The sequence below is a fragment of the Heterodontus francisci genome, chromosome 20 (assembly GCF_036365525.1).
Source record: "Heterodontus francisci isolate sHetFra1 chromosome 20, sHetFra1.hap1, whole genome shotgun sequence".
In the NCBI taxonomy this organism is placed as follows: domain Eukaryota; kingdom Metazoa; phylum Chordata; class Chondrichthyes; order Heterodontiformes; family Heterodontidae; genus Heterodontus; species Heterodontus francisci.
In genome coordinates, this window is record NC_090390.1 from 18,529,791 (window position 1) to 18,550,923 (window position 21,133).

General features: G+C 43.7%; 1 protein-coding gene across 1 annotated transcript in view; it reads left to right on the top strand.

The window, feature by feature from the left end:
• dnajc12 (DnaJ (Hsp40) homolog, subfamily C, member 12) overlaps positions 1-13,805 on the top strand; it is a 52,371-nt gene extending 38,566 nt beyond the window's left edge. The window contains exons 4-5 of the mRNA XM_068052419.1: positions 9,946-10,171; positions 13,641-13,805. Of these exons, the coding sequence (XP_067908520.1) occupies positions 9,946-10,171; positions 13,641-13,735 (321 nt within the window). The 3' untranslated portion in view covers positions 13,736-13,805. The remainder of the gene's footprint in view (positions 1-9,945; positions 10,172-13,640) is intronic.
• Positions 13,806-21,133: the final 7,328 nt, after the last annotated feature.

Sequence of the window (21,133 nt, forward strand, 5' to 3'; positions counted from 1 at the left end):
ATTAACACAAAGTTCAATGATGCAAGTGGACAAATGAACTTTTCTTACACAGACCTCTACAAAATGGATCTCATCATACTGGTCACCATTAGAAGGAAAGTAAGACAATTACATCTCCTTTGAAACTACCTGTGCTTTCTGAGGACTCCACCTTCTAGCAACTATGGTGAACTGCTGCCTTGCATTTCAGTAGCAAAACAATGTTTCCTAAGATGGGTCTAGAATAACATTATTATATTTTCTGCAACCAGAACTTACGGCTTCAATACTTCTTTTAAAAAGATCTTCCATTTAAAAACTGAACTGTGTTCACATTGGATGTCTGTTTGGTGCTATCAGTGGTCCAAGCTCTTTATGTGCACCTTCTGTCCTTCTGTTCCTTGTGAGTGGCAGGGGCTTTTAGTCTGCTTGTTAACTGGCTTTTATATTCATTCCTGGCCCAACACATTCAGATCAGTCGCCAAGAGAACACCAAGTTCATTTCTCTGTGATTTCCGTTTCTTTGAAGTGGTTTATCAAATAGCTTCTATCATCTTGCGGAATATGGACTCACATTTTTAAAAGCCATAATACATAGCAGAATGTATGTGTGCACACATGCTTATATCACAGCATATTTAAAAATAATAGGTGCTTAGTACAATGTGAAAGTACATGTCTGAATTTAACATGTACTGTAGACAATGTTACAATAGAACATAGAACATAGAACATAGAAAAATACAGCACAGAACAGGCCCTTCGGCCCACGATGTTGTGCCGATCCTTTGTCCTCAGTCAAGGACAATTTAATCTATACCCCATCATTCTCCTTTATCCATATACCTATCTAAAAGCCGTTTGAAAGTCCCTAAAGTTTCTGACTCAACAACTTCCCCAGGCAAGGCAGTCCATGCCCCGACCACTCTCTGGGTAAAGAACCTTCCCCTGACATCCCCCTTATATCTCCCACCCTTCACCTTAAATTTATGACCCCTTGTAACGCTTTGCTCCACCCGGGGAAAAAGTTTCTGACTGTCTACCCTATCTATTCCCCTGATCATCTTATAAACCTCTATCATGTCACCCCTCATCCTTCTCCGTTCTAATGAGAAGAGGCCTAGAATGTTCAGCCTTTCCTCGTAAGACTTATTCTCCATTCCAGGCAACATCCTGGTAAATCTCCTCTGCACCCTCTCCAAGGCTTCCACATCCTTCCTAAAATGAGGCGACCAGAACTGCACACAGTACTCCAAATGAGGCCTTACCAAGGTCCTGTACAGCTGCATCATCACCTCACGGCTCTTAAATTCAATCCCTCTGCTAATGAACGCTAACACCCCATATGCCTTCTTCACAGCCCTATCCACTTGAGTTGCAACCTTCAACGATCTATGCACATAGACCCCAAGGTCTCTCTGCTCCTCCACATGCCCAAGAACCCTACCGTTAACCCAGTATTTTGCATTCGTGTTTGTCCTTACAAAATGGACGACCTCACACTTTTCAGGGTTAAACTCCATCTGCCACTTTTCAGCCCAGCACTGCAACCTATCCAAGTCCCTTTGCAGACGACAATAGCCCTCCTCGGTATCCACAACTCCACCAACCTTTGTATCATCTGCAAATTTACTGACCCACCCTTCGACTTCCTCATCTAAGTCGTTAATAAAAATCACAAACAGGAGAGGACCCAGAACTGATCCCTGTGGCACGCCACTGGTAACTGGGCTCCAGGCTGAGTATTTACCATCTAAGACCACTCTCTGCCTTCTATCAGTTAGCCAATTCTTAATCCAACTGGCCACATTCCCCACTATCCCATGCCTCCTGACTTTCTCCATAAGTCTACCATGGGGGACCTTATCAAATGCCTTACTAAAATCCATGTACACCACATCCACTGGTTTACCCTCATCCACTTGCTTGGTCACCTGCTCAAAGAATTCAATCAGGCTTGTGAGGCAAGACCTACCCCTCACAAAACCGTGCTGACTGTCCCGAATCAAGCAGTGTCTTTCCAGATGCTCAGAAATCCTATCCCTCAGCACCTTTTCCATCAACTTGCCTACCACCGAAGTAAGACTAACTGGCCTGTAATTCCCAGGGTTGTTCCTATTCCCTTTCTTGAACAGGGGCACAACATTTGCCACCCTCCAATCACCTGGTACCACCCCCGTCAACAGAGAAGATGAAAAGATCATTGCCAGCGGCTCTGCAATTTCATCCCTTGCTTCCCATAACATCCTTGGATATACCCCGTCAGGCCCGGGAGACTTGTCTATCTTCAAGTTATTCAAAAACCCCAACACATCTTCCCTCCTAACGAGCACTTCCTCGAGCTTACCAGTCTGTTTCACACCGTCCTCTTCAGTAATACACCCCTTCTCATTCGTAAATACCGAAGAGAAGTACTCATTCAAAACCTCACTTATCTCTTCCGGCTCAACACATAGTCTCCCGCTATTGTCCTTGACCGGACCTACGGTCCCCCTAGTCATCCTCATATTTCTGACATACGCGTAAAAGGCCTTGGGGTTTTCTTTTATCCTACCCGCCAAGCATTTTTCATGCCCTCTCTTAGCTCTCCTAATCCCTTTCTTCAGATCCTTCCTGGCCATCTTGTATCCCTCCAGAGCTATGCCTGTGCCCTTTTTCCTCAACCTTATATACGCATCCTTCTTCTTCCTAACAAGACTCTCAACCTCTCTTGTCAACCACGGTTCCCTCACATGACCATCCCTTCCCTGTCTGACAGGGACATGCTTATCAATGGCCCCTACTATCTGCTCCTTGAAAATGTTCCACATTTCGACCGTGCCCTTCCCTGCCAGCATATGCTCCCAACTTATGCTCCTCAGTTCCTGCCTGACAGCATCATATCTACCCTTCCCCCAATTGTAAACCTTGCCCTGTTGCACATACCTATCCCTCTCCATTACCACAGTGAATGCTACAGAATTGTGATCACTATCTCCAAAGTGCTCGCCCACCAACAGCTCTATCACTTGCCCTGGTTCATTACCTAGTACCAAATCCAATATTGCCTCCCCTCTGGTCGGGCAGTCTACATACTGAGTCAGAAAAGCTTCCTGGACATACTGCACAAACACTACCCCATCCAAACTATTCGATCTAAAGAGTTGCCAATCAATATTTGGGAAGTTGAAATCCCCCATAATTACTACCCTGTGACTTCTGCTCCTTTCCAAAATCTGTTTCCCAATCTGCTCTTCCACCTCCCTGCTGCTATTGGGGGGCCGATAGAAAACTCCCATCAAGGTGACTGCTCCTTTCCTGTTCCTGACCTCAACCCACAGTGCCTCAGTCGGCAGATCCTCCTCGAAAATTCTTTCAGCAGTTGTTACACTATTTCTAACTAACAATGCCACCCCCCCACCTCTTTTACCACCATTCCTAATCTTATGAAAACATCTATAACCAGGTACCTCCAAGAACCATTCCTCCCCCTCACCTATCCACGTTTCAGTGATGGCCACAACATCGTAGTCCCAAGTGCCCATCCACGCCTTCAATTCACTCACCTTATTCCTGATGCTTCTTGCGTTGAAGTATACGCACTTTAACCCTTCTCCGTGCCCATCTGTCCTCTGCGACAGTGCTACCTTCCCCAATACCTCACTACACTCTTTGTCTTTCTGAGTGGACCCACTGGTCCCTGGACTACAAGTCCGGTTCCCATCCCCCTCCCAAACTAGTTTAAACCCTCCCGAACAGTACTAGCAAACCTCCCTCCCAGGATATTGGTGCCCCTCTGGTTCAGATGCAGCCCGTCCTGTTTGAACAGGTCCCATCTTCCCCAGAATGCAGTCCAATTATCCAAGAACTGGAAGCCCTCTCTTCTACACCATTCCTGCAGCCACGTGTTCAGCTGTGCTCTCTCCCTATTCCTAGCCTCACTATCACGTGGCGCCGGCAACAAACCAGAGATAACAACTCTGTCCGTCCGAGCTTTCAGCTTCCAGCCTAACTCCCTAAACTCACTTCTAACATCTGTGCCACCCTTCCTTCCTACGTCGTTGGTGCCAATGTGCACCACGACCTCTGGCTGCTCCCCCTCCCCTTTAAGGATCCTGAAGACGCGATCACAAACATCACGGACCCTGGCACCAGGTAGGCAACAAACCATCCGTGCGTCTCGCTTGCGCCCACAGAACCGCCTGTCGGTACTCCTCACCATCGAGTCCCCGATGACTAGTGCTCTCCCATTCTCCCTCCTTCCCTTCTGAGCCACAGTGCAGGACCCCGTGCCAGAGGCCCGTTCACTGCAGCCTGCCCCCGATAGGCCGTCCCCCCCAACAGTATCTAAAACTGTATACTTGTTGCTGAGGGGAACGACCACAGGAGATCCCTGCACTGACCTCTTCCCACCTCTAACTGTTACCCAGCTGCCTTTGTTTTGTGGAGTAACGACATCCCTGTAGCTTCTATCTATCACCCCCTCAGCTTCCCGAATGATCCTCAGTTCATCCAGCTCCAGCTCCAGTTCCCTAACACGGTCTGATAGGAGCTGGAGACGGATGCACTTCCAGCAGGTGAAGTCGGCAGGGTCACCGGAGGTTCCCCTCACCTCGAACATACTGCAGGAGGAGCACTGCACTCCCCTGGCTGCCATTTCTTTTACTCAATTACCCCTTAATTAAGTACAAATATAGATATTAACAAAAACAGTGAAATAGCTTACCTGTTCAGTCCTTTTTGGCTAGAGGAGGAGGGTAAAAAGGGTCTTATTAGGTTAGAGGAGGAGGATGGGTGGGAAACACTACATGTGTAGTGTCTCGGGTTAACTCTGCTCCGCACCTTTAAAGAAAATACCTACCCAGGAGTCCTTGCTGCCGTCCAGCTTCCGGTTCCTCCCGCGCCAAAAGTAACTTGAACACAAGGAAAACAGTAAGTACAACTTTTAAAACAACTTTTAAAACACAGCTCCTGTTGCCTTCACTTACCCACCGAAGAGTCGCTACCTTCTCCTGCTTCTCCGCCGGGAAATGATCTGATAAAAATGTCAAATTCTTCTAAGAAAAGTTGGTGGAATTTGAGATTGCTTTCAGCATCTACAACTGCTTTGTAGATGTTGTGTTTGGTACAATGGAACAGTTGAAAAAAAGGACAATAAGTGCTGTAGGTAGTAATGGTGATCTGCCCAAGGGCAGGTTCTCTGCTCATTTCTCCATACCTCACTGCCCTGCGCTTTCTTCTTCAGTTGCTCGTAACGGCCTCCTTTTTTTTTTTAACTTCCATGAGAAATGCGCAATACGACTGGGGAAAAGGTACATGAGATGGTTTGCCATTGCCTTCCTCGTGTGCTTTAAAGGAATCACGTGTCCTCTTTCCAAAGGATCCTCTGCCTTTAAGCAGCCGTTGTCCCTCGAGAGCCATCACCACCGAATATTCGCTGGTCCCACCATTGGTTACGGCTTGTAACCTTGAGCATGGGACCCTTACCTGGGGGAATTCCCAAAAGGGCAGGGACGACCACCCCGAGGTCTCAAATGACCCTGATACCTAGAGTACTGTAGGAGAGAGCTATATTTTTCAACTTGTTTCCTCAAAACCCATATCCCTCTCATCCCAATTTACCATCAGTACGTCAGCACCCATTTTCCTGCAGAATTTAAACTGTAAGTGAAAGGGGCAGAAGAGACATCATGAAAAGAAATGAAAGGGGAAATTAGAAGTCAGTTTTCTGCACAGGGTTATCAGAAGGTGGACTGTTTTACTATAAGTGGCTATTGAGGCAGAGACTGTACCATTGATTAAAAAAGAATTGGATAAGGATTTCAAACCTTGACTTGATGGCACTTGGTGTGATTAGCTTCTTAATCCTTTTTGGGTGTAAGTGATACTATATTCAACGGAGTTTAGTGTGGGTCAGGTCAAATCCAATTTCTCTGATATATGTGAACTATTCAATATGTGTCTCCCAGCAGCTTTTACTTTTTGAATCCATTATTCAGGTTTTTAAAAAAAAATGAACACCAAACTGTTTCATGGTCAGATATACTATTTCTTGGCTGCATTAATGCATATTAGCCTTTCTGTATATTAGCCCACAATACCACCTCTATATATTGGAGCTGGGAACTCCCATTCTCCCACCTTCAGGACATTAACTATTAGAACATCAGTACTGGGAACGCATGAAGAGGAGGAGCAGAACCTGTCCGGTGGGTTAACTCCGAGACTGAGTTGCCGAGCGTGTTTCGGTTGCACTGGTCTTTATGAAACACAGACAGCGTGTATGCGACTGGGCCTTTAACTTGTACCAGACAAAGCCCCAAATATCATCATCTTTATAGAGCAATAATAACTGGTAATATATTCAGAAATAACTTGCATTTATATAGCACCTCTCTCAACTTTTGAAAACCCGAGTCACCAACTGCAGCAGTACCTGCCTTCCAACTCTTGATCCATCTCTTTGTTGGGATGGATTTTCCCAAGGGCATCCCACATATTTCGTTAAAGTGGGTTTTCCACGACTCGTCTGCTACTGTTATGAGGGACAGGCAGAAATTCACCTCCCCTTCCAGCTCTCCACAGAGCTTTGAGTTTTTCCTCTTATATGCCTCCACGGCCTTTGTCAGGAGTGGAAGGAGCCCCCACTCCACCTTCCCCGTCCCAACACAATTCTTTCCCATTGTTACCCACAATAGCCAGTCTTCCCACCCAGGTTAGAGAGTGAAGCAAGGAAGGTGTGATCTCTTTGAGGCAGAGATTGAATTACAGGCACGAGGCCTTTAAGCACATATCTGAGCAAGAAAGTTTAATGTCTCATTACTTTTCCTTTTTCTTTCTGCGAACTCACTTATTCCTCACCATTTAATCTGCTTTTCATCTTTTTCCACATGCATAAACATTCCACTCCATTTGGTTCCAAAAGTAGCGCTGTGAAGTGATCCAATATTGACAGCTTGTTGTTAGCGCACCTGGGATAGTCTTTTATCCCACTAATCTTTCTTTCCCAATTCCCCCAGTGAAAAGTTCTGTTGATTTACAGAAGTAAATGGGATGGGTATAGAAAGCAGAGCTGGTGCAGAGTGGGGGGGAGATGGGAAATGATCACCTCCATCTGCTAATTGGCAATTAGTGGTTCAAGATGGTTTCAAATCACTTTTTTACCTGACTAGAAAAGCAGTGTTTGCACACGGCTGGATAATGGTCAGGGGAGGGTTGACATTTCCCCTTCCCTATAGACCGATAATACAGAGGCCAATTGTCGCGATCATAACCGCCCCCTGTCCAAGCTCAGCTCACAGGTTGATCCTGAAACCCATGGGTCGGAACTACACTGGGTGGTGTGGGACTCACAAGTATAATCCCTGCACAAAAAACCATAGTATCTGATTTTATCAGTGCACATAGACTCCTGTCGCAGTTTCAGGAAGGCAAAAATCTTAGAATTATGATGATGGTGTTCATAGCTCATTTTTATACTGTTTGAAGAATTTGTGCCAACAATTTCTTTTCATTTATTTGTCTGTTGAACCTGTTTTGTGCATGTCTCAAAGGGTAAATTCTGTGAGGTTGATTGTTATCATGGGGTGGCATTCGGAGTGGGCAGGGCTGCGGGACGGGAGGGAAACCCTACATAAAGAGCTCAGCATGCAGCTAGGACCATTTTAATTCCCGGGCCCCATTTAAATAGTGTAGGACAGTCTCGCGCCTGAAACTGTTGGGAGTGACTTCAGGGCCAGCGAACAGGAGCAAAAATCTGGTTGGACGTCCAAGGAGGCTGGGTACCGGGATAGAGTGAGTGCTAGGCTGGGAGGGAGAAACAAGGCTGGGAGGCCCAACAACTCCACTGAAAGGTTATATTTTTAAACTTTTCTGGTCACTCCGTGACTGGGGTTCTGCTGTTGGGGTTGGCCCTGTTTGGTTTCCCCTCAAGTGTGTTTAAAGTGGTGATAACCTGTTAAAATGAATGTCTTGTTGGAGTTAAATTAATAGTGATAGGATAATCACAGCTCAACTCTCTTGCCTTCAGAACGTCCACTGATGGGGCTGATTAAAGAGGACCCGAGTGCTTCCAGCTCTGCAGTGGATCACTATTAAAATTAATCGAAAGGAAAATTGCATGGGTTCTGTATCAGCTGGGTTCTAGAATGACTGGTTATTTATCGGGCAGATTGTAGAAAGGAAAGGTTCTATATTGATCGTATTCTAGAATGGAATAGGTACCAGAACAGAGAAGTTCTAGAGCGGGCGGGTTCTAGAACAGGTGGAGTGTAGAACAGGCAAGTTCTATAATGGATGGATTCCAGAGTGGGCAGGTTCTTTAATGGACAGTCTCGAGCATGGGCACTTTGAGAAACGATGGGTTGTATAACAAGTCGGTTTACTGCCAGGCAATGAAGGTGAAAATGACCGGGGTGAGTTTGTCTGTTTCCTTCAGTCTGCAGATTTACAAACATTAAAATCTTCAGACATCAAATAATCTTCAAATACAATTAACCTCTGTATACGGGCAGCAAACTGAGCTAGATTGTCCCCGTGGAACTGTGACTATCTGGGAGTAATATGAGAAATTTGCACTGATGGAGTTTAGTGTGGAATTTGGGTTGGGTGATCCCTGAGCACTGTAGGATTTTCTGAGACCAACACCCTGAGCTTGCATATAAACACACCTTCTGGCTGTGAGTTTCTGTGTCCAAATCTATCAAGTGGCATTAGTCCTGAAGCTACCCTTCTCAGTCTGGTTACCTATATTGTAAATGATCCCTTGGGGGGAGTAATTGAGTTTGCTCACTGTTGAGAAACTTTCCCTGCTAGTAGTGAGTACTGGAGAATCGAGGATTCAGCTTCAATTTTCCAAAATGCGTTGCTAGTGGGTGAGGGTCACTACTGATGGACAAACTCAACAACAACAATAACTTATATTTATATAGCACCTTTAACGTAATAAAATATCCCATGTCGCTTCACAGGAGCATGGCCACCAATGGTGGAGTGATTAAAACCGGGTGCACAAGAGGCCCAAATTAGATGAGCGCAGATATCTTGGAGGGTTGTGGGGCTGGAGGAGATTACAGAGATAGGGAGGGGCGAGGCCATGGAGGGACTCGAAAACAAGGATGAGAATTTTAAAATCAAGATGTTGCTTAACTGGGAGCTAATGTAGGTCAGCGAGCATAGGGGTGACAGGGGAAAAGGATTTGGTGCGAGTTAAGACACAGGCAGCAGAGCTTTGGATGACCTCAGGTTTACGAAGAGTAGCATTGGGAGACCAGCCAGGAGTGCATTGGAATAGTCAAGTCCAGACGTAAAAAGGCATGAATGAGGGTTTCAGCAGCAGATGAGCTGAGGGAGGGGTGAAGTTGGGCAATGTTTTGGAGATGGAAATAAGCGGTCTTAGTGATGGCGTGAAGCTCATCTCGGGGTCAAATGTGACACTAAGGTTACGAACAATTTGGCTTAATCTTAGAATGGTGCCAGGGAGAGGGATGGAATCGGTAGCTAGGGAATGGAGTTTGGAGTGGGGACCAAAAACAATGGCTGCAGTCGGAACTTGGAACTTTGGGGCTAACAAAGCAAAGATGCAAATGCAGAAAGTTTTATTACTAAAGTGAATCTAACATTTAAACTTAAACAATGCCCCTTAAGATACATTTTGTCATTGTTGTGGAAAGCTGAGGTTGATTAACGAATAGAATATTATGCAGGGCAGGCTGACCTTCACTCCCAAATCTCCTGTTGTGTGAAACTCTGCACCAGGTGTGCCAATTTACAAAGTCTACCCCAGGTCAGTGGAGTGCCACAATTGAAATATTGAGCTGCAGTTTGGACAGACCTGTGCCAATTATCAAAGTTTAGTTCCGCAAATTATAAAAGGGACAAACTCTGTCGAGATGCATGAACCTCATATCAGGAAAAAAATGTAAAAGATGTGAACTGAGCAAAAACTGTTGATGAAATAACAACCCTGTCATATCTTGTGTCTCCTAGACCATGCACTGGGCAGTTAGAAGCAAGAAAGAGCCAATGCTTGAGGCACCTACTGTACAATCAGAAGGCTCTATAAAGACAGGGGAACAAAGACAGCCAGCAGAGGAAGAATGGAGTGCTGGCTCTACTGGTGACATGGAACAGGCTGATCTGGATGGTGCTGGAATCAAAGAGAAAAGAATGGCTAATGATGATCAGAATTCTTCAGAAAGTCCCACCTCTCCCAGTGAGTATAGAAAACTGAATTTTAAAGACTAAACCAGGTGCAAATGCTGTGGAAAAGCAGGAAACGGCAACTAAAAAGTGAGGAGATCAGTTGACGCAGAAATTACAAACATTCAGCAGGCTTCTAATACAAACGGTGGAGATGTGTGACTGCTGCAGTACTGAGACACTCAGCTTCAATATACCAAATGAACCGTTAACAGTATAAGTTGAAAGAAATGTAATTACACTTCAATTTGCCTGAAATCAGCGGAGCTTTTAAAACAGTCAGTAGAATCTTTGATCTCCTTGTCTCGAGAGACAATGGGTAAGCGCCTGGAGGTGGTCAGTGGTTTGTGAAGCAGCACCTGGAGTGGCTATAAAGGCCAATTCTAGAGTGACAGACTCTTCCCAAGGTGCTGCAGATAAAATTGGTTGTCGGGGCTGTTACACAGTTGGCTCTCTCCTTGCGCTTCTGTCTTTTTTCCTGCCAACTGCTAAGTCTCTTCGACTCGCCACTCTTTAGCCCCGCCTTTATGGTTGCCCGCCAGCTCTGGCGATCGCTGGCAACTGACTCCCACGACTTGTGATCAGTGTCACAGGACGTCATGTCGCATTTGCAGACATCTTTAAAGTGGAGACATGGACGGCCGGTGGGTCTGATACCAGTGGCGAGCTCACTGTATAATGTGTCCTTGGGGATCCTGCCATCTTCCACGCGGCTCACATGGCCAAGCCATCTCAGGCGCCGCTGACTCAGTAGTGTGTATATGCTGGAGATGTTGGCCGCCTCGAGGACTTCTGTGTTGGAGATACGGTCCTGCCATCTGATGCCAAGGATTCTCCGGAGGCAGTGAAGATGGAATGAATTGAGATGTCGCTCTTGGCTGACGTACTTTGTCCAGGCCTCGCTGCCGTAGAGCAAGGTACTGAGGACACAGGCTTGATACACTTGGACCTTTGTGTTCTGTGTCAGTGCGCCATTTTCCCACACTCTCTTGGCCAGTCTGGACATAGCAGAGGAAGCCTTTCCCATGCGCTTGTTTAATTCTGCATCGAGAGACAGGTTACTGGTGATATTTGAGCCTAGGTAGGTGAACATTTGAACCACTTCCAGAGTGTGGTCGCCGATTATTGATGGATGGGGCATTTCTGACGTCCTGTCCCATGATGTTCGTTTTCTTGAGGCTGATGGTTAGACCAAATTCATTGCAGGCAGCCGCAAACCTGTCAATGAGTCTCTGCAGACACTCTTCCGTGTGAGATGTTAATGCAGTATCATCAGCAAAGAGGAGTTCCCTGATGAGGACTTTCCGTACTTTGGTCTTCGCTTTTAGACGGGCAAGGTTGAACAACCTGCCACCTGATCTTGTGTGGAGGAAAATTCCTTTTTCTAAGACTTGAACGCATGTGAGAGCAGCAGGGAGAAGAAGATCCCAAACAGTGTAGGTGCGAGAACACAGCCCTGTTTCACCCCACTCAGGATTGGAAAGGGGTCTGATGAGGTGCCGCTATGCTGAATTGTGCCTTTCATATTGTCATGGAATGAGGTGATGATATTTTGGTGAGCATCCAATCTTTTCTAGTAGTCTGAAGAGACCACTTCTGTTGACGAGGTCAAAGGCTTTGGTGAGATCAATGAAAGCAACATAGAGGGGCATCTGTTGTTCGCGGCATTTCTCCTGTAGCTGACGAAGGGAGAACAGCATGTCAATGGTGGATCTCTTTGCTTGAAAGCCACACTGTGCCTCAGGATAGACACGCTCAGCCAGCTTCTGGAGCCTGTTTAAGGCGACACGAGCAAAGACTTTCCCCACTATGCTGAGCAGGGAGATTCCACGGTAGTTGTTGCAGTCACCGCGGTCACCCTTGTTCTTATAGAGGGTGATTGGCATCGCGCATGTTCTGAGGTACTGCTCCCTCGTCCCAGCACAGGCAAAGCAGTTCGTGCAGTGCTGAAAGTATAGCAGGCTTGGCACTCTTGATGATTTCAGGGGTAATGCCGTCCTTCCCAGGGGCTTTTCCGCTGGCTAGAGAATCAATGGCATCACTGAGTTCCGATTTTGTTGGCTGTACGTCCAGCTCATCCATGACTGGCAGAGAGAGGGCTGCATTGAGGGCGGTCTCAGTGACAACATTCTCCCTGGAGTACAGTTCTAGTTAGTGTTCCACCCAGCGGTCCATTTGCTTGCGTTGGTCAGTGATTGTGTCCCCTGATTTAGATTTGAGGGGGGCAATCTTCATGATGGTTGGCCCTAAAGCTCTCTTAATGCTATCATACATTCCTCTGATATTTCCTGTGTCAGAGGCCAGCTGAATATGACTGCATAGGTGTTGCCAGTAGTCATTTGTGCAGCGCCTGGCTGTTCTTTGTGCCACGCTTCTGGCAGCTTTAAGTGCTACGGATGTTAACTCGCTGGGGGCTTTCTTGTAGTTCAGCAGTGCAATGCGCTTAGCGGCTATGACAGGTTCCAGCTCTTCAAAGTGAGATTGAAACCAGTCTGCATTCCGCTTCACACGATTGCCATAGGTGGTCATTGCTGAGTCATAGATGGCGTCTCTGATGTGGGCCCACTTGGTCCCTGCATCCCCTGTGGCAATGGATTAAGTAACTAAGATAATCACACTTTAATGAGGGGTGAAAAGCTTATTGAATTCCCTGAATTAGATGGCCCACTCAGTACATAGTAATTGACTTCTATGGTGATGGAAATAGTGTTAGTTAATTGTCATTGATTAAGTGTGGGTGGTATAAGTGGTGGGGACTGTCCTGTGTGCTGAGTGTGAGCTATATGCTATAATCTGTGTGCAAGGGTTGCCAGTGTCTCTGAGCAAAGTAATTTTGTATTCAATGAGTTTTGAAGGCCCATATTTAATATTTGGTCCTCCCTGTGACCAGCTGTAATGAACCTGGGAAATCTACCATAAGGTGTAAATATCTAGAATATAAGTATTGCCGACAATAGAGAATATAAATTTGTTGACTAATGAATAGAATATTATGCAGGGCAGGCTGAGCTTCACTCCCAAATCTCCTGTTGTGTGAAACTCCACACCAGGTGTGCCAATTCACAAAGTCTACCCGAGGTCAGTTGGGTGCCGCAATTAAAATATTGTGCTGCCATTTGGACACACCTGTGCCATTGACCAAAACTTAGTTCTGCAAATTATAAAATTAAAATTGTAAAAATACATTTGCTTCCCTTACATTGGTATTCTTGTGAATTGTCCTGTTGAGTGCAAGATGAAAGGCTTTGACAAAATGTCTCTAGTTTCAGCAATACTCAAGTTCTGAGTACCAAACAACTATTTATCTAGAACATGTTAAAGTCCTTTCATATGATATGCACAGATACTTCCTGTAACATTTTAGCCCCTCACACTTTGCAGATACCTCAATTATTATGTTCTTATTACATCCCTCCAACTCACCATGAGCAATGCCTCAGGAGAGCCATCTTTTGATTTGTTCAAATTTTGATTTCCTGCAGGAATTTCCAACGTGAACGACTGCCACTACCGTTTCCGCTGGTCGGCAGACTCTCCTTCAGAACTGCTACGGAAATTCAGGAATTATGAAATCTGACACAGGTGCAGACAACAGGGAAATATGTAGTTTCTCAATCTTTCCATTAAAATGTCCTGCACCCGGATAAGTGCTTTCCTTGTTAGTCAATGCTCTGTGGAATCTTCTTGTTGTGATATGTTGTGCATTACCGTACGCTGTCTTGGTGAAAACACCTGCAGTCATTCCTGAGACAGATAGCACCTATGGTTAAATATGACAACAGTGTTACAATTTCCTCTTGTGTATATAATTAAATGTTAATGTTGCTCAGATTGCAGGTGTGTGTGTGTGTGTGTGTGTGTGTGTGTGTGTGTGTGTGTGTGTAATCTGTTGCTGTAGATAAAAATGTTGCATATGATCTTAACTCTTTGAGGTCTTGTATCATTTCTGAATGGCAATTCAAAATATTATGCTACACCTTAATTTATTCAAAGGATGGCAATGTCCTTCAGTGAGGTTATTAACTTGTACTCAGTGTTATAAAACTCCGCTTTCAATATTTATAGGCATCAGTTCGACACAGTCCTTGATAATAGGCAATACATGGTTAATTGATAAAGTGAACATAAAATCATGAAAATTACAGCACTAAAGGAAGCCTTTCAGCCCATCATCACCGTGCACCCTGGCTCTTCATTTGGAGCTGTTTATTCTACTCCCATTTACCCTCCTTTTACCAGTGTCCTTTGGTATTCTTCTTCTCAAAATGCTTAGCCAATTCCTTTTTTAAAGGATGCTACAGTCTCTGCCCCCATGTTCTGTTAACTCTTTATGTCAACTTCTTCCTACATTGTTTTAGTCCAAAGTCTGTGCCCCTTATTACTGATTCAGCAACCAGCGGAAGCAAATTTCCACTTTTTTTAACCCTCTCAAAACTTTTGAGAATTTTGAATTTTGTCCCCCACAACCTTCTCTGCACTCATGTATAAAAGCCTCTTTGACTCTAACAAGGAATGTGCATTTATATTGCACCTTATCGCACCCTCCAGATGTTGCAAAGTGCTTCTAAGCCAATAAACAACTTTCAAATGAAGTCACTGTTTTCATGGAGGCACATGTGACCAACAATTCACACAAAGCAAGGAACCACAAGCAGCAGATTTGATGAATGACCATTTCCCCTGGTTGTGGTTGTCGTCCCAGACAGAAGATCATGAGTTTGAACATTGTAGAACAATTATTCAAACCTGTATTCTTGCTGTGGCTATTGTTAGTTCTGAGCTGAAGAATCACACCAAGGAAGGTACTGTATCTGACAAACCCAAATTAAATTTTGAATATCTTACTTTCTCAGTGAAAGCCAACAGACTGAAGAAATAACTGAAGAGTACATTTTGAAAACTGTTAAAGAACTTAAGAGTTAATTCACAACCCCTCCATCCCAGCGGGAACATTTCCAACTCCCATCTTCCACCCTGCATAATCTTGAGTTCATCCAAAACTCTGCTGCCCATATCCTAACTCACACCAAATTCCATTCTCTCATTACTCGTATGCTCACTCACCTACATTGGGTCCTGATCTACCAACACCTCGATTTTAAATTTCTCGATCTTTGTGCTCAAATCCATCCAAGGCTTCACCTCTCCCTATCTCTGTAATCTCCTTCAGCACCACAACTTTTCCATATCTCAATGTTGCTTTAACTTTGGTCTCTTGTGTATGCTTCGCTTCCTTTGTCCCACCATTGACAGCTGTGCCTTCAGCCATCGAAGCCCTAAAATTCCCTCAAAAACCTCTCCACCTCTCTCTCCTTCTTTGAGGTGCTACTTAAAACCTACCTCTTTGACCAAGCTGTCCTATTGTCTCCTCCTTGCCTCTATCAATTGTCTGTCCTATATCTCCTTGGGCTTGGTGTCAAATTTTGTTTGATAATGCTCCTGTGAAGCACCTTGGGATGATTTACTACATTAAAGGTGCTATATAAATGCAAGTTGTTGTGGGTTGGTAATACAATGATGTAGTCTTGTTTCCATTCAGCCCATAGTCCCCATTGCCCCTCTTCAACATTCAATGGGTTACCAGCAGTTAGTGGCACTGTATCCAGTGTTAATCGAATGTATGATGCAAATCTTTGTCAATTCTTTGATGTATTGTTAAATCTAGTGGAAGACAGAATTCCAAATGAGGCTGTTATTGCCTTGATATTTCTGTTTGATGAACATGCTGAGAACAGTGTTTAATTTCCTGCATTTTATGAATGTACTGATAGAAGCTGCAGCTATTTTTGTCAAAACACAAAACAATGTCCCTAGTATTATTGTGATTAGAAACTGATAACGAAACACCAGAATCTAGTACAGAGTTTTAATTTAAATTTCACATTATGTGTTTGACCTGCACTAACACTGACTACCATCAGTGACAGAGCAATCTGTGCAATTTTTTTGTGGTTCAGTGAATCACAATCTCCTATCAAAGTCTTTTCTGTCAGTCACATGCAAAAGGGCTAATGAAAAAATGTTGCATAATTCTTGAGAGACAGTACCTGCTGTGTTTCCATGCAACTGCTAAAGAGATTCCCATGGGAAGCCTGGCTCCAAGGGAGTGTTTGCCCCCAATCTCCTGCAATGCAGGCTATGAGAATGTGGTTCCCAGCCAGGTGTGTGAGATCACAGAAGCTGTTTTTTAAGCAACTTAGCAACAAAAAAAAAGACAATATAGAATTCATAGATTTAGACAAACTGAAGTTCAGTTGGTAACTTTCTTGCCTCTGAGTCAGGGAACTTGAGCACAAAATCCATGCTGACAATCTAGTGCAGTACTGAGGGAGTACTGCACTGTTGGAGGTGCTGTCTTTCAGATTAAACATTAAACTAAGGTCTCTAAGAGATCCTATGGCACTATTTCGAAGAGCAGGAGAGTTATCCCCGGTGTCCTGACCAATATTTATTCCTCAACATAGATCACGAAAACAGATTATCAGGTCAATATCACATTGCTTTTTGGGAGCTTGCTATGTACAAATTAGCTTCCACGTTCCCTTCATTACAACAGTGCCTGCACTTCAAAAGTATTTCATAGGCTACAATGCACTTTGGGACATCCTGAGGTGGTGAAAGGTGCTATAGAAATACAAATCTTCCTTTTTTACTTTTGTGTGGCAACAATTCATTCTCACCTATAGTTTGCATGGAAGGACATTCCAACATGAAGCAAATACCTGAAAGATTTAAAAAGGATGAGCAGCTGTAAGCAGAGAATAGGGTGGTACTCCATTTAATAACTGGAAAATTGGGAATGTTGCAAAATCAAGCACAGTGACCTCCATCTCCAATGCTTCAATCCATGCTCATGACAAATGCCTCATCTTGCAAAATGTACCCTAATCATCTCTCTTCATTCAAAGGGAATTAGGCTCATTAATTAACAAATTGGGACATTTTCACAACTTGCACAGCACTGCCTCTATTATCACAGAATCATACAGCACAGAAAGATGCCATTCAGCCTATTGTGCTCGTGATGGCTCTTTGAAAGAGAAATCTAGTTGGTCCCATTCCCTGATTCTTCCCCCTTTTTTCAACCATCTATCCAATTTCCTTTTGAAAGTCATATTGAATCTGCTTCCATCACCCTTACTTGCAGTGCATTCCAGATCATAACAACTCTCTTTGCAAAAAAATTCTCATCTCCCCTCTGGTTCTTATGCCAATTGCCTTAAATCTGTGTCCTCTGGTCACTCACCCTCCTGCCAGTGGAAACAGTCTCTCTTTATTTATTCTGTCTAAACCCCTCATAATTTTCAACACCTCTATTAAATCTCTCCTTAACCACCTTCCCTGCCCAAAGGAGAAGAATATTATTGTAGAAACTCCTTTTAATTCAGCAGAATTACAATGTTTTGAAGATGTTAGGGTAAATTGCACAATCCCCCATTGTCAGTGAGGAGGATTGAATCCTGCTGTTTCCGATACCAGAACAGTAATGTGTGCATTTAAATACCCTTCCACCTGCTGTAGTGGTACTGTGGTTTGGTTTGTACTTGTCGCTCATTTCTGCACAGTCTAAGTTAAGAATCTGCTTATGCATTATGCATTTTAAAAATCTCCTCTCATGGAAAGAAAGGTTCCCGAAGTGTGTCTCTCAATAACCTTAGTCCTAAATCTCAACATTACCCTCAGCATCATCCCCAAGGTATCAACATTATCCAGAAACTAGGATGCCCAAAATTGCATGCCGACATTTCCAAATTTTGACCCACTTGGTTACTATACATGGTATGAATGGCTTATTTTTATTTCTAGTTAAATTCATTTGAGATACCTTCCAGTACTTGATTATCATTGTGAGTGACCCCTTCACACTAGCTAGTGACGAGTTGGAAAGTTTTGACTAGTCACGCTCGGATTAGGGAAGTATCTATTGTAAGTGTCTAATGAAGCTAATTGTAAACCCCATGTTATTTGGATTTTGGAAACTTAGAGGGATATTTTCAACTACTGAGCCACACCTGCCTACAGAGACAGACATTATAACTGGCAGAAACAGGGTGAATTACAGAAATCCACAGTTTCTCACATGTCAATATATGTATATTTTTTGCAAAGCTGTTGCTTGTTCAGACCCATTATAGAAATAAATTAAAACAACTGGAGTGATTGTTTGCAAAGCTTCTTAGTACTTCTGCTCATGTGCTCCTGTATGGGGGGAGCCTGAAGACTAATTTGGGACTGCATGTGTTTACTTGATCGGTTGTGCATGTGCCTAGATGTTATAAAGCTAACTGGAGAGGAAACTGGAAATGGGGCCTACTGGAGCACGTTAAGTGACCAAACTGGTTTGGGAAAATGACGCCAACTTCCTGCACTGCTGTCAAAATCTCTTCTCAAAAGAGTTGATTTTCAGTATTTCTCATCCTTTGCATCTTCATTTTAAGCTGCTCTATACCCCAGCTGCCACTGTTTTGAGAATCAGACCAGTGATGATCTTGCTGATAATCTTATTCTTGAAGCTTGGTGTTCCAAATAACAAGTCAATTATTAGTAGGCACTATGGTGGTGTGCATCTTTGAGAAAGCAGCACAACCAAACACATACAGAAAGGATCTCAGACAGAACCTGTGTCATTCTCTTTGACTTTTTCAATGAGAATTGAACACCAGTTTTCATACAATCATAATTCTTCATGGATTTCTTTCTAAAATAAACCATTGAGTTAAATGTTATAGAATATGAAAACAATGCATCAAACTCATTAAGCATATCATCACTTCCATACAGCAGGAAACTACACATGCTAATGTCATGTGGCTCAGTTATTCAAGCCATGACTAGCTGTCCCACCCACTAATCAATTATCTAAATGAGCTGTTTTTCAGAATCAAATACCTCTCTTGACAACATTTGCTTTAAACCACTTTCAAATAAATAAGAAACGCCCGAGTTAGTTTTTATAATGAGGTATATTAAAATAACACTATGTTGATTTGAACATTAAGACTGGTGATAACTGCAATATCCCATTTCAATAGATGACATCTGCTGAAGTTTTAGCTTAATATCTATTATGTAATCAATACACATTGTGTGCATTTCAATGGAAACTCATTACAAATACCTGCTGTACCTATTGTTTCTGCAGCTGATGCTGGAATGGGCATTTTCAGTGTTAACTGTATCACATGGGAGCAGGATTAGACCATTCAGCCCCTTAAGCCTGTTCCGCCATTCTATTAGATCATGGCTGATTTGTACCTCATCTCTATTTGCCTGCCTTTGCTCCAGATCCCTTTATATCCTTATTTAACTAAAATCTATCTATCTCAGTCTTGAAAGCTCCGATTATCCCAGTATCCACAGCCATTTGGGAGAGTGTGTTCTGGATTTCTGCTGCTCTTTGTGAGGAATGTGCTTCTAGATTTCCCTCTTAAATAGTTGAATTCTAATTTTAAGGCTATGTCCCTTTGCTCTGGAATCCCCACCAGAGGAAATAATTCCTCTGTATCTGCTCCATCAAGTCCCCTTATAATTTTAAACATCACAATTAGATCACCCTTCAACCATCTAAACTCAAGGGAATACAAGCCCTGTTTATGCAACTTGTCCTCTTAACTTACCTGCTTGAGTCCTGGTTTAATTCTGGTGAATCTGCACAGCTCCCTTCCAAGGCAATATATCCTTCCTGAGGTATGCGCTCAACATGCCGTACTTCAGCTAAGTTGAATCGAGGCTCTGTACAACTGAAGCATCACTTCATCACCTCTGTATTCCAGTCTCCTTGAGATAAAGGCTAACATTCCATTAGGCTTTTTGATTTTTTTGTACTTGTCCACTGGATTTTATTGATCTGTGTTCATGGACAGCTAAATAGGTTTGTTCCTAGTCCCTCACTGTTAAGAAAATATTCTGATTTGACTTTCTTGAAGCAAAGTGGGTGACCTCACACTTTTCTACATTAAACTCCATCTGTCATAGTTTTGCCCACTTACACAGTATGTCTATATTCCTTTGTAACTTCATGCTCACATCTATGCAACATACTCTGCCTCTTAACTTGGTGTCATCTGCAACCTTGAATATACAACTCTCCTTAGACAGCACCTTCCAAACCTGCGACCTCTACCACCTAGAAGGACAAGGGCAGCAGATGCATGGGAACCTGCAAGTTCCCCTCCAAGCCACACACCATCCTGACTTGGAACTATATCACCGTTCCTTCACTGTCACTGGGTCAAAATCTTGGAATTCCCTGCCTCACAGCACTGAGGATGTACCTGCCTCACATAGACTGCAACGGTTCAATATGGTGGCTCACCACCACATTCTCAAGGACAATTAGGGATGACAATAAATGCTGTCCTAGCCAGTGACGCTCACATCCCATGAACGAATAAGAAAAAAAATGTCTTCATCCAAGTTATTGATATTTATTGGGCAAAATGAGGTCCCAGTACAGATCCCTGGGGAACACCACTTGTCACATTCCACCAATCAGAGATTGTTCCCTTTTCTCTACTCTCTGTGTCCAGCCTCCCAACCAATTACTAACCCATGCCATAAGGTTACCACCAATTCCATGCGTTTTAACGTTTGCTAATAACCTCTTGCACGGAACCTGATCAAAAGCATTCTGGAACCCATATCAGCAATATCAATAGTCATTCCCCTACTCACCATGTTAGTGACTTCCTCAATAAATTCAACTCCATTAGCTAGACAAACCCATTGTTACAGACAGGTGGTAAGGGTGGTTCCCACTGTTTACCTCCCAACTGACCGCAATTGTGTTTTGTTAAAATGATGCTTGCACCCTGGGTGTCTTTAGGTCAAATAAACAGACAAATGACAGGTTTTCTCATAGGTAAAAAACAATAACTATTTTTAAACAAATCCTGAAATGACCGCAACAGACTCATGCACACATTCACACACACATACATGCACAAGAATAGATAGAAAGAAAAGGATAAGAGGT